This window comes from Tachysurus fulvidraco, chromosome 13 (assembly GCF_022655615.1).
Source record: "Tachysurus fulvidraco isolate hzauxx_2018 chromosome 13, HZAU_PFXX_2.0, whole genome shotgun sequence".
Lineage (NCBI taxonomy): Eukaryota > Metazoa > Chordata > Actinopteri > Siluriformes > Bagridae > Tachysurus > Tachysurus fulvidraco.
This window is the reverse complement of record NC_062530.1, coordinates 25,371,407-25,381,603: the sequence shown is the minus strand read 5'-3', so window position 1 is coordinate 25,381,603 and position 10,197 is coordinate 25,371,407. Positions and strand designations below refer to the sequence as shown.

The 10,197-nt window shown below is 39.7% G+C and overlaps 1 protein-coding gene across 1 annotated transcript; it reads right to left on the bottom strand.

The window, feature by feature from the left end:
* Positions 1-2,214: 2,214 nt before the first annotated feature.
* Positions 2,215-5,261, bottom strand: LOC113652568 (extracellular calcium-sensing receptor-like). The gene is made up of 6 exons (XM_027161688.2): positions 5,125-5,261; positions 4,709-5,000; positions 3,766-4,578; positions 3,465-3,692; positions 3,248-3,371; positions 2,215-3,122 (listed from the first exon to the last, which is right to left on the bottom strand). The coding sequence occupies exons 2-6, from the start codon at positions 4,964-4,966 to the stop codon at positions 2,215-2,217; spliced, it is 2,331 nt and encodes a 776-aa protein (XP_027017489.2). The 5' UTR covers positions 4,967-5,000; positions 5,125-5,261.
* Positions 5,262-10,197: the final 4,936 nt, after the last annotated feature.

Here is a 10,197-nt window from a genome sequence, read left to right as displayed (position 1 = left end):
GATATTAAACAGCAAGTACATATTTACGTGTATTTATTTTTATTATTTTCACCCAGGTGTTTTTTTTTTCATTAAAAGCATTTGGTGTCCCTCTAGTGGTGCTGAAATGAACTGATGCTTTAGACCTAATGAATCTGAAACGGGTGAAGGAAAAAAATAGCATATACATAAAGAAAAAAGTATTTTTACTCTTTACACTTATTGATGACTTTAATTATAACTCTGACACTGTAATGTAGGTCTATGATTCTTCTTTTTTGGTAATAGCTGACTGGGCGCTTCTAGAGGGTCCACCTAGTGGTGCCACAAAAAAAAGGCTTTCTGTGACTTTCTGAACAATTATGGACTATTGTATTCAGTGCGGAACCACTTTTTGAAGCTCGTTGAACATGGGTGACACCTGGTGGCAAAGAGTGGGGTTTGCGGTTAAGTTCTACCACACCCCATATTGATCCGAGACACTTGCCCTGAAAAAAATAAAATATTTTCTAAACTTGCCTTTAATGATCCTGATGACACAAGTTACTTAGCTCATTCTATTTTTTCTTCTAGCACTCTATGACTGAATAAATGTCGGTGTGTCTCTTAAAACAGCAAGAATGCTCACAAGGCAACTCTTGTGGTCATTTCAATTAATCCACATGCATCATAGATTTTATAACCCATATGGATGCCAAGAAGAATATTGGTTCTTTTGGTTATTTCCTCAATTGCAAAATGGCAAATGGCAATTTTTTGATCATAAAGGTCACAGAGAAGAATATGATGAGCTACGGCCTAAAGAACCTCCCATTGTACGGCCTTACATGACCTCCGATTGTACAATCCTATGTCTCAGACTGAGTGAAAATAATCTCACATGTCACAGCCATTTAGAGGTTTTTTTCATTAAGATTTGAGGTGAATTTGGCCTGCAAACATTTTTTCTACCGATTATCTTGATGTTTATGACTTTTGTCTGATCAGATTGAAATGCAGACTTGTTTGTTGTATTTCTTTCATGACAGTAAAGAAATCCAGTTTACCAATGTGTGAAAAGTGGCCCAAATCTGATTTTTTTTGGGGTCAAGTGACCAGGTCAGACTTCTTCAGGAGTAGTGTGAACACTCAAATCTAGCCCTGATCTGATTTTTTCAAATCAGATTCAGACCACTTCCATATGTGGTCCTGAATCAGACCCAAATCTGATTTTTTCCAATGTGGCCGCAGTGTGAACAACCAAGGCGGATTTGATGCGACTTTTACGTCAATCTACATCAACATTCGTCACGACATTCGCAACAAAAGTTGCCCTCGACATCCGAAAATTTTCAAAATACTGCATCTCTGTGCTGCCATTACACAAACATTTAGAAAAAAACGCGAAAATGCTTACTTCCCCCATAACCTCGCCAACTGCTTTTGATACACAAACAGGACACATTTTTTCTTAGCCATCTATTTGCAATTATAGCTAAATTAACCTGACATTGGTACACAGTGGCAAGGTTCCACCAATTACAAAAACAATTTATTTTCAATAAATATTCAGAAGATTTAGTTATATGATGACGAATGTTTATAAATCATTCATTCATTCATTCATTCAGCTGCAATTATGACTTTATCAGGCTGAAGATCATTGTGGATCCAGAGGTTACACACTGTATCCTCTAGCCCAGACCCAGCCTGACCCTTGCCTGGCCTTAACACTTATATTGATTAACACCTCTGTCTTATAATTCATATTCACATACTGCAAAAGTGCTTGAAAAGCTTTGGGAATTGCTCTGAAGACAGTTGTTCAGTTGTTCAGAAGTTAATTGTATTGAGACAAACCAAACAAAAAGTAATTTTAGTTAATAACAGGCTGCAGTTGAAATAAAATGCTAAAAAAAAAACAAAAAAAAAAACAACAACAAGAAGGACAGAAATACATTACCTTACCCTGCATTGGTACATTTACTTTTATTGAGTGTCTTAATATCTACTGCACAGATTACAGAATCATCATTTAAGGAATATGATCATTTTAATGGAATACATTGATTATGACATCACAATTCTTCACTAACCACTAACCATATGTAAATAGTACTGCAACATCACGTTAAATAAATTAGCTTATTTCCACAGTTACTGAAGTTGTAAATCTTTCATTTACAGTATATTATTAAGTGTTCCTTGCAAAGTTTAATCAGATATTTGTATTGGTGAAGATCTGGACAGCTCAATTCATTTCACAGTTGCTTTACCCATCATTTGCTTCTTTGTATTCTTTTCTGGTTTCAGTATGATTATATAACACTTTGGAACAAATATGCAGAATAATAAACCAAAGCTTGATGCTAAAATAGCAAATATCTCTACAGCTACAGTGAATTTTCCAGGTGAGCTGACATAAGCAGGAATAAATGTGATCCAAACTGCACAGAATATAAGTATGCTGAATGTGATGAATTTGGCTTCATTAAAATTGTCAGGCAACTTCCGGGCCAGAAAAGCCAAGATAAAACACAAAAGAGCCAAAAGTCCAATATAACCCAGCACAGCCCAGAAACCTATAACTGAGCCTACATGACATTCTAATATAACCTTTTCCTTGTAGTAGTTCATATTATTGTATGGGAAAGGAGGAGATATTGTTAACCAAAGTACACAAATAATGACCTGTACAAGAGTGAAGGCGAGTACACTGAGTCTCTGCTGTAGAGGCCCAAACCATTTCATGATATTACTGCCTGGAAGTGTAGCCCTGAAGGCCATTAACACCACTACAGTTTTCCCCAGCACACAGGAGATACAGAGGACAAAGGTGATCCCAAACGCAGTGTGGCGCAGCATACAGGACCACTCAGAGGGCTGACCAATGAATGTGACTGAACAGAGGAAGCACAGAGTCAGAGAAAAGAGCAACAAAAAGCTCAGCTCAGAGTTGTTTGCTCTAACAATTGGTGTGTCCTTGTGTTTAAAGAAAATTACAGCAATACAGATAGTGAACAAAGCTCCTAACAAAGAAAATGATAGAAGAATGATTCCCATTATTTCCTCGTATGACAGGAATTCCACCAACTTTAAGACACAGGTATCTTTCATGTCATTAGACCAAAGTTCAGTAGGGCACTTGATGCAAGATATAGAATCTAAAGAAAAATAAAATCACTTTAGGAAGTTACATTGAATTATATTTTGTTTATTAGTCTAAGAAAGTTTTTAATCCTTCAATGGCTTGTGTACATTACTAACACAAAACACTTTTTCATTATACCTGTTATGTTACTGATTTCCCCATCTGCACATGGTATACAATCAAAGCAGCAGATTGGCCTTCCTTTCTGCACAGCCTTCCTGAAGCCCGGGGTACAACTGTTACTGCACACAGAGACTGGCACCTGAAAATCATTTACATTGTGTACTTTTAATAATACATCTCTACAATGATTATTATACGTATTATTATTATCATTTATATAGCTGTTATATACCTGTGGTTTGTTGTGGGCCCAGACTATACTGTTGTTGTTAAACAACAGCTGAAGGTGTGTTTGCAGAGAGGCATCATAGAAGCCCACTTTAACAAATACTGCTTGACCATCTTTACCTTGCTGACAGTTCAGCACTTCATAGCGTGCTGCTGGGTCTCCATTCTCATCAAAGAATACATCCTCTCCTGTTGTAGTCGTGAAACGGATTTTCTTCAACGCATTCACTATCTAAACGAAGAGTTGCATACTTGGTTATAAATATGAATACATATTTTTACTGAGTCTATTTTGTTACACTCACCTTCGAGGGTTGCTGGTAATCTGCTAATTTTGTACATGCAATAGTACCTTCTTGTCCATTTTCTTTCTCTGAACAGCCATAACTGTTATGTAGGGCATAAGCCACAGCATACACAGCCTTATAAACATTATTTGCAATTCGTAAGTCTGAAACATCTGTATAAATATTTGGAACTTGAGTGAGGCTTTCATTGCCTTTGCACAACTGTTTCATGTCAGCATTTTCTTGTGTTAGAAATTTACATTGAAATATGGTCTCAAAAACCTCTTTGTGAAAACTTACATCAGCTGGATTGAGCTTAGTCAGAAATGAACCTAGGCCATTGATACTAGCTTTTGGGATAGCAAATCCCACAGACCCCTTCAGAACATGTTGCCATTCAGCATTGCCAGTGTTCACATCAGAGATCCAGGACTCACTTCCAATCCACTGAAACCCAGTCATGTTCTGCAAGACCATTTCCCTCAGAAGAAAAGGAAAGTCAGAGTATGCAACAAATGCTACAATCACTTTGGAGGTTGAAGCCTTGATAATCTCAACTACATTGAGAATTTTGTCTCTGGAGTCTGTCTTAATAAATGCTTTGGAATACTCAATACAGATCCCCTCTTCTTTGGCAGCACTGATAAATACACTTATGCCATTATTCCCATAGTCATTATCACTGTACACGGCCCCCACCCAGGTCCATCCAAAATGTTTGACGAGCTTTGCCAAAGCTTTGCTCTGATAGTAATCACTGGGAATTGTTCTGAAGAAAGATGGGTGTTTTTTTTTGTCACTTAGGCATGCACATGATGCAAAGTGACTAACCTGTAATAAATGTATTTGGTTTAAATATAAACTGTACATAATACAACTTTGTATGTTTTAATTTCATTAGAATCAATACAAATGCAAAATTTATTTTAGTTTAATGCATGTTTTTGAAATTAAGATTTACCACAGGAATCTGCAAAGGTCCCACTGTAGTAGAGATGGCAATAGTGGGGCTAGATGATGTTTGCCCTATAATTGCTTGAACAGTGTCAGGTTTGGAGCAGTGCACTGAAGTTGTATTTTCTCCATAACCGTTGACTAAGGACAAGGCAGCTCTTGTGGTCATTTCAACTGATCCACATGTATCATAAATTTTATAACCTAAATTTATGCCAGGCAGAATATCACTTCTGTTGTTGATTTCTTCAATTGCAAACATCATTGTTTGTGCACTTTGAAATTCTCTAAGGTTAAAACTTTGGAACAAAGTCACAATATAAATCAAAACAAATTTTAAAAAAAAGTTACGATGCAAATAATTAAGAAATATGCTTTTAACACAACTTCATTCATTTTGAAATTCTCATAATGCCCACTGACCTTATGCATTCTCCTTTCTTGGGCCCTGATGTGAATGTTTGTGCTGGCTGCTCCCATTTGGTGTGTAAGTTAAAAATCCCACCAATCAGTATATCCCCATCTTTACTCAGTTGTGGAGGACTGGGCAGTCCTTGGATGCTGCAGGGAGGATCAGCTGCTCTCACCTGAGTGAACAGAAGCCATGTGTGCAAGAAACTCATTCTCATCCCTCCCAAACCACCTAGAACTCTAGGTTATATAATCCTTTTCAAGTCCCCCAATACCAAGACGTCAAGGTGTAGTGATTACTTATGCATATGTATTAGCTCATTATTTTGCATTATATCTTCTAAAATCCCCCTGTAATATCCCAGTTATTTCTGTACTTATATTTGTATTGAATTGATGGTCAGAGTAGGACATGCCTCAAATTGTGCATAATCACAGGCAAACAACTTCTATCTACAACTATATATATTCAGTGCATTCAGAAACTATTCAGACCCCTTTAATTTTTTTCAAGTTTGTTATGTTGCAGCCTGACACTAAAATTGTTCAAATTTTTTTTTCTCAATAATCAACATCAAAATGTTTGCAAATGCTTGAAAAGGTAAAACTGAAAAATCATTTATACATTCAAATACTTTGCAACAACGATAAAGTTCAAATGCACTGAAGTTGTATTTTCTCTATACCCATTGACTAAGTATAAGGCTTTTCTTGTGGCCACATCAGATATTCCAGTGAGGAAGAATATCACTTCTGTTGTTGATTTTCTGAATTACAAATACCGTTGTTCTGCACTTTGATATGCTTTGAGGGTCAAACATTAGGCAAAATACTATAAATCACAATGTATTTCAGAATATGCTTCACTAAAGGCATCTGCAGGAATAAAAAAAGATTATGGGTAGAAGAGCCACATAACAGTGGTGGAATTTCTGGATAAAACTAGTGATGTCAATATTTACGATCCCACTGTCTCCTGCTCTAGTATCGATTCTCATATAAAAAGATCGATATTTAAACTCAGTAATTTGGAGTGAGTGTTATCATAAGTAACTTGCTGTCGCCAGAAAAGTCTAATTATATCTGGTTAGGGGAAGGAACTACTTCTCCTTCTGCCGGTCAGGTGGACTTCACGTCAAGACAGACTTCAATCAGTGAGTCATTTGGCAGCAGCGGCAGATGTTATCCAGGTACAGAGAGAGAGCGTGATAGTCGCATTATCACTGACTGTGGGAAAGTTACGTCTGTTAAGGCTTTAGTTTTTTAATGTTCAAGAGTTCCCGGAATCCCAGCATTCTTACAACAAGCTAATAGAAAGCAGTTTGTTCAAATAGAAAATACTAATGGAACATGAAGTAAGCTATCCTAATGAAAGAGAGTGTCATTGCGGGGCTTCAGGCTGGTGGTAGTGGCTGATGTTGGAAAGGCCTGACATACATAACATGATTCGTTGGTATGCTGTCGTGCTGTCCAATTGGCGAACTGCCAAAAGATGTTATCATGAGGATGAGCTTGGACGGGTAACCCTGTCCCAAGCGTTGCGAGTAGTAGAAGTAGAACAGCCATTCAATTCAATTCAATTCAAGTTTATTTGTATAGCGCTTTTTACAATAGACATTGTCTCAAAGCAGCTTTACAGAACATAAACACAGAGCAGAAGGTAAACATAATTAATGATAAAGGAAATAACAAATAATAAAAGTAAAAGAATTGACAGAATAAAAATTCTAGATTATTATTAGATATAAGTAGTTCACAATCTGTATGTATTTATTCCCCTATGAGCAAGTCTGAGGTGACTCAGGCAGCAGTGGCAAGGAAAAACTCCCTTAAATTGGTAAAGGAAGAAACCTTGAGAGGAACCGGACTCAAGGGGGACCCATCCTCATATGGGTGACACTGGGGGTGTGATTGTAAATATACAGTCAGATAAATGTATTGGTCACTGGCTGTGTTTCCAGGTCCAAGAAGAGGTTGTTGTTGTTGTTCAGTAACCTGTAGTTTCTCCCGGCACCTCCTGCAGCATGGGTGATGCCCAAAGAGCCGACACAGAAGGGTCTGGGGAGTCACCATTGTTTCTGACGGAGCAATGATGGAGGAGTCCTGGTCCAATAGGTGTGTGTACATCTGCTTTGTTGAAGCTCACCGACCGTCCCCTCTTTGCAGGTCCCCCGTTAAGGTTGTCAGCTATTACCCCAAGTCACTGAAACACAAACATCATTAGACACAGAATTTTTGCTCATAAAATATCGTTATTTTGGAGCTGGCTTCAAACGTCCGGCATGGATCCACTGTGGAAAAAGGTCAGTTAATACAGCTCTACGAGTCACAGCGACTATTTCTGCAGGTTCGCTACACGAGGTCTCACCCAAAGGCGTGCCTAATTTTCCCAAATTTTTGACCAAGACACGATCTCCCACCTTAAAAGGGTGAGTATTGCCAACTGGAATTTGGGGTCATTTTGAATTTACCCGTGCCCAATACTCATTGAGCTTCTGAATTAACCCTGCAGAGTACTCACTGAGATGTATGCTTAGGTCCCCCGTCCACACAGCCTGCTTGCCTCGACACCAAGGGAGGGGAAACGGCCGCCCCATTACAATTTCATATGGTCAAAGTTGAGCAAGGCTCACCTGTGCAGTCATTCTCATGTCTGCTAAGACGAGCGGCAGCGTGTGTAGTCAATTTTTAGAGCCCGATGCATGCATAGCTTTAAGGATTTTGTCTTTAATAGTTCGGTTTGCCCGTTCCACCATACCTGATGATTGTGGATCAAAGGGAATGTGAAAACGCCAATCGATTTTTAGCTCTTTGCATAATTGTTGTCACTTTGGATGTAAAAGGAGTGCCTTTGTCAGAATCGAACCCCACAGGGATGCCATACCTAGGTGTGATTTCCGTGGTCAACTTCTTTCAAAGCCTCCACCCACCTTGAAAACTTGTCTACCATTACAAGCAGATACTTGTATGGGCCTTGTTTGGGCATGTGTGTAAAGTCAATTTGCCATTCCTGAAAAGGAGTGTCAGGGGTAGGTAGATGCTGGTGGACCGCCCCTGGTTTAGAGATATTGTTCTGTGCTCACGTCAGACATCTGTCTAAAATTTTGTTAACATCTGTGTATAGGTGGTCAATGCAAAATACAGACTCTAAGTCCCCTATAACCCCTCTTCATCCGCGGTGAGTGGGGCCATGAAACTCACGGACGAGAAAGCGAATGCAATGGCGAGGAAGACAAAGACGGCCCTGAGAGTCGAGGAGGACGTCACCTATAAGCACCGAGTTTTGAGATTGCCAATGTGCACTGTCGGAGGGAGAAGTCGAGGCCTGAAGTGATGGGAGGTCCATGTCAGGTAAAACAGCGCTGACCATGGTGTTCACAGAAACCAGCGAGGGGTTAAGACCAGGTGGCAAAAAAAAAAGGCAGAGAGTGAGATTCAAGAACAACATCAGGTAATTGACATACAGCGTAGCCACATAAATACACCCCATCCTGAGTACGTGAACACGACGCATCAACAAAGAGAGAGTCACCAGTAGAAAGAGGAGAGGAGGAAAGATCAGGGCAAATGCTAGTAGCAGTGACTATTTCAGTTAAACAGTCATGATCAGGATCGGCAATACAGTCATCCTGAGCATTCAGAAGGCGCTGTAAAGCATGAGCAATGCTGTCAAGTGACAACGTGGGGCGAATGGTGAGATGATCAGTAGCCATTAAAATAGTCTCATAGCCAGATTGCCGCTGGGCAGACATATGTTGGGTATTAAGATTTCATAAAATTTGAGTAACCTGATGTGCGGTATGTAATGTGAGGGGGTGTGATAAGACAATTTTCTCTGCATCTTCCACCATCAACGCACAGGCAGCCACAGCACGAAGACAGGCAAGCAAACCCTGAGCCACAGTGTCTAAGGTTTTGGAAAGAAATGCACAAGGTCGCATGCCCCCCCCATGCTCTTGGGCCAAAACTCTGGAAGAGTTTACACAGATCTTGGGTGAATCTCCAAAAGCCATCTGGTTTTGGAACAGGATTGACAGGAGTGTTGTAGGGACTAACACATGGCGTCACCACCCCCTGCTGTAAAAGAGAATGAAGAATAACATCAATTCCAGCGGCTTTCTCATGAGACAGAGGATACTGTTTAAGATACAAAGGTGTAAGGTGTTTAATTCTGGTCTCATAAGGAGGACAGGAAACGCAGCCCACATCATCCTTGTGTTCTGCCCACAAAGAAGAGGGAACAGACTCTAGAGCGGGAGAGAGAGCAGGGAGAGAACAGACAGCGTTAACTGCAGCAGCGTTATGTGGAAGTACACAGTCAGAGAAAGCGAGAATATCCAGAACAGAGGTATCGAGAGTTTGTACAGTCATGTGGGAACCTCTAAAAGCTATAGAGAGTCCCAGGAGACTCACGGCCAAGGAGGTTAAAGGTTGAGCTCCATTCCTCCTAAATGTTGCCACGCCTGGCTAAATCGAGTCCAAAACACGGAGGTGGACTCTCCCTTTTCCAGCTTATAGTTAGTAACTTGAGAGAGATCGCGAATAGCATGTTTAATATTAAGCAGATATTTAGTGAGCTGCCGACGCAGCTGAATAAAAGCGTCTGGGTTGTCTTTCCAAAAATAAGAGGAGATAACATGGGTGTTAGTTTTCTTTTTCGTTGACCGTGTCCTGGGTGGCGCCTGTTCCTCTCGCTCCTCTGGCTCTTGTTCAACCTCTTTTTGTGTTATATTTACCACCTCATCAATCTGAGGTCTTAACACAGGAACTTGTTCGATCAATTTCTCTTCATCATACTGATCGCCTAATATATTCTGGAGAATAAATCAATAATCTGCTCCTGTAAGCTGACAGTTACGAGAACTCTTAATTAGCATATCAAGAAAATGTAATGCTTATTTTGTGAGGTAGGCCGATTAAAGGCCAACGGGACCTTTTTTTTCTTTTTCTTTAGAATAGGGTGGTGGTTCAACACTCCCACTAGTAGGAGATCCCGAGTCGGTGCCATACAACATCTTTTTAGGCTTTGGAATTGCCTTTCGAACAGAGCAAGGTGCGCTATCTTTTTCATTTCATACCATTTAG

What these genes read in the sequence shown, in the direction of transcription:
- LOC113652568 (XM_027161688.2), bottom strand. Translation starts at nt 4,966, where the DNA reads ATGATGTTTGCAATTGAAGAAATCAACAACAGAAGTGATATTCTGCCT. An exon ending in ATTACCAGCAACCCTCGAAG is followed by an intron (nt 3,693 to 3,765) that starts GTGAGTGTAACA and finishes CTCTTCGTTTAG; the next exon opens with ATAGTGAATGCGTTGAAGAA. An exon ending in GGGCCCACAACAAACCACAG is followed by an intron (nt 3,372 to 3,464) that starts GTATATAACAGC and finishes AATGATTTTCAG; the next exon opens with GTGCCAGTCTCTGTGTGCAG.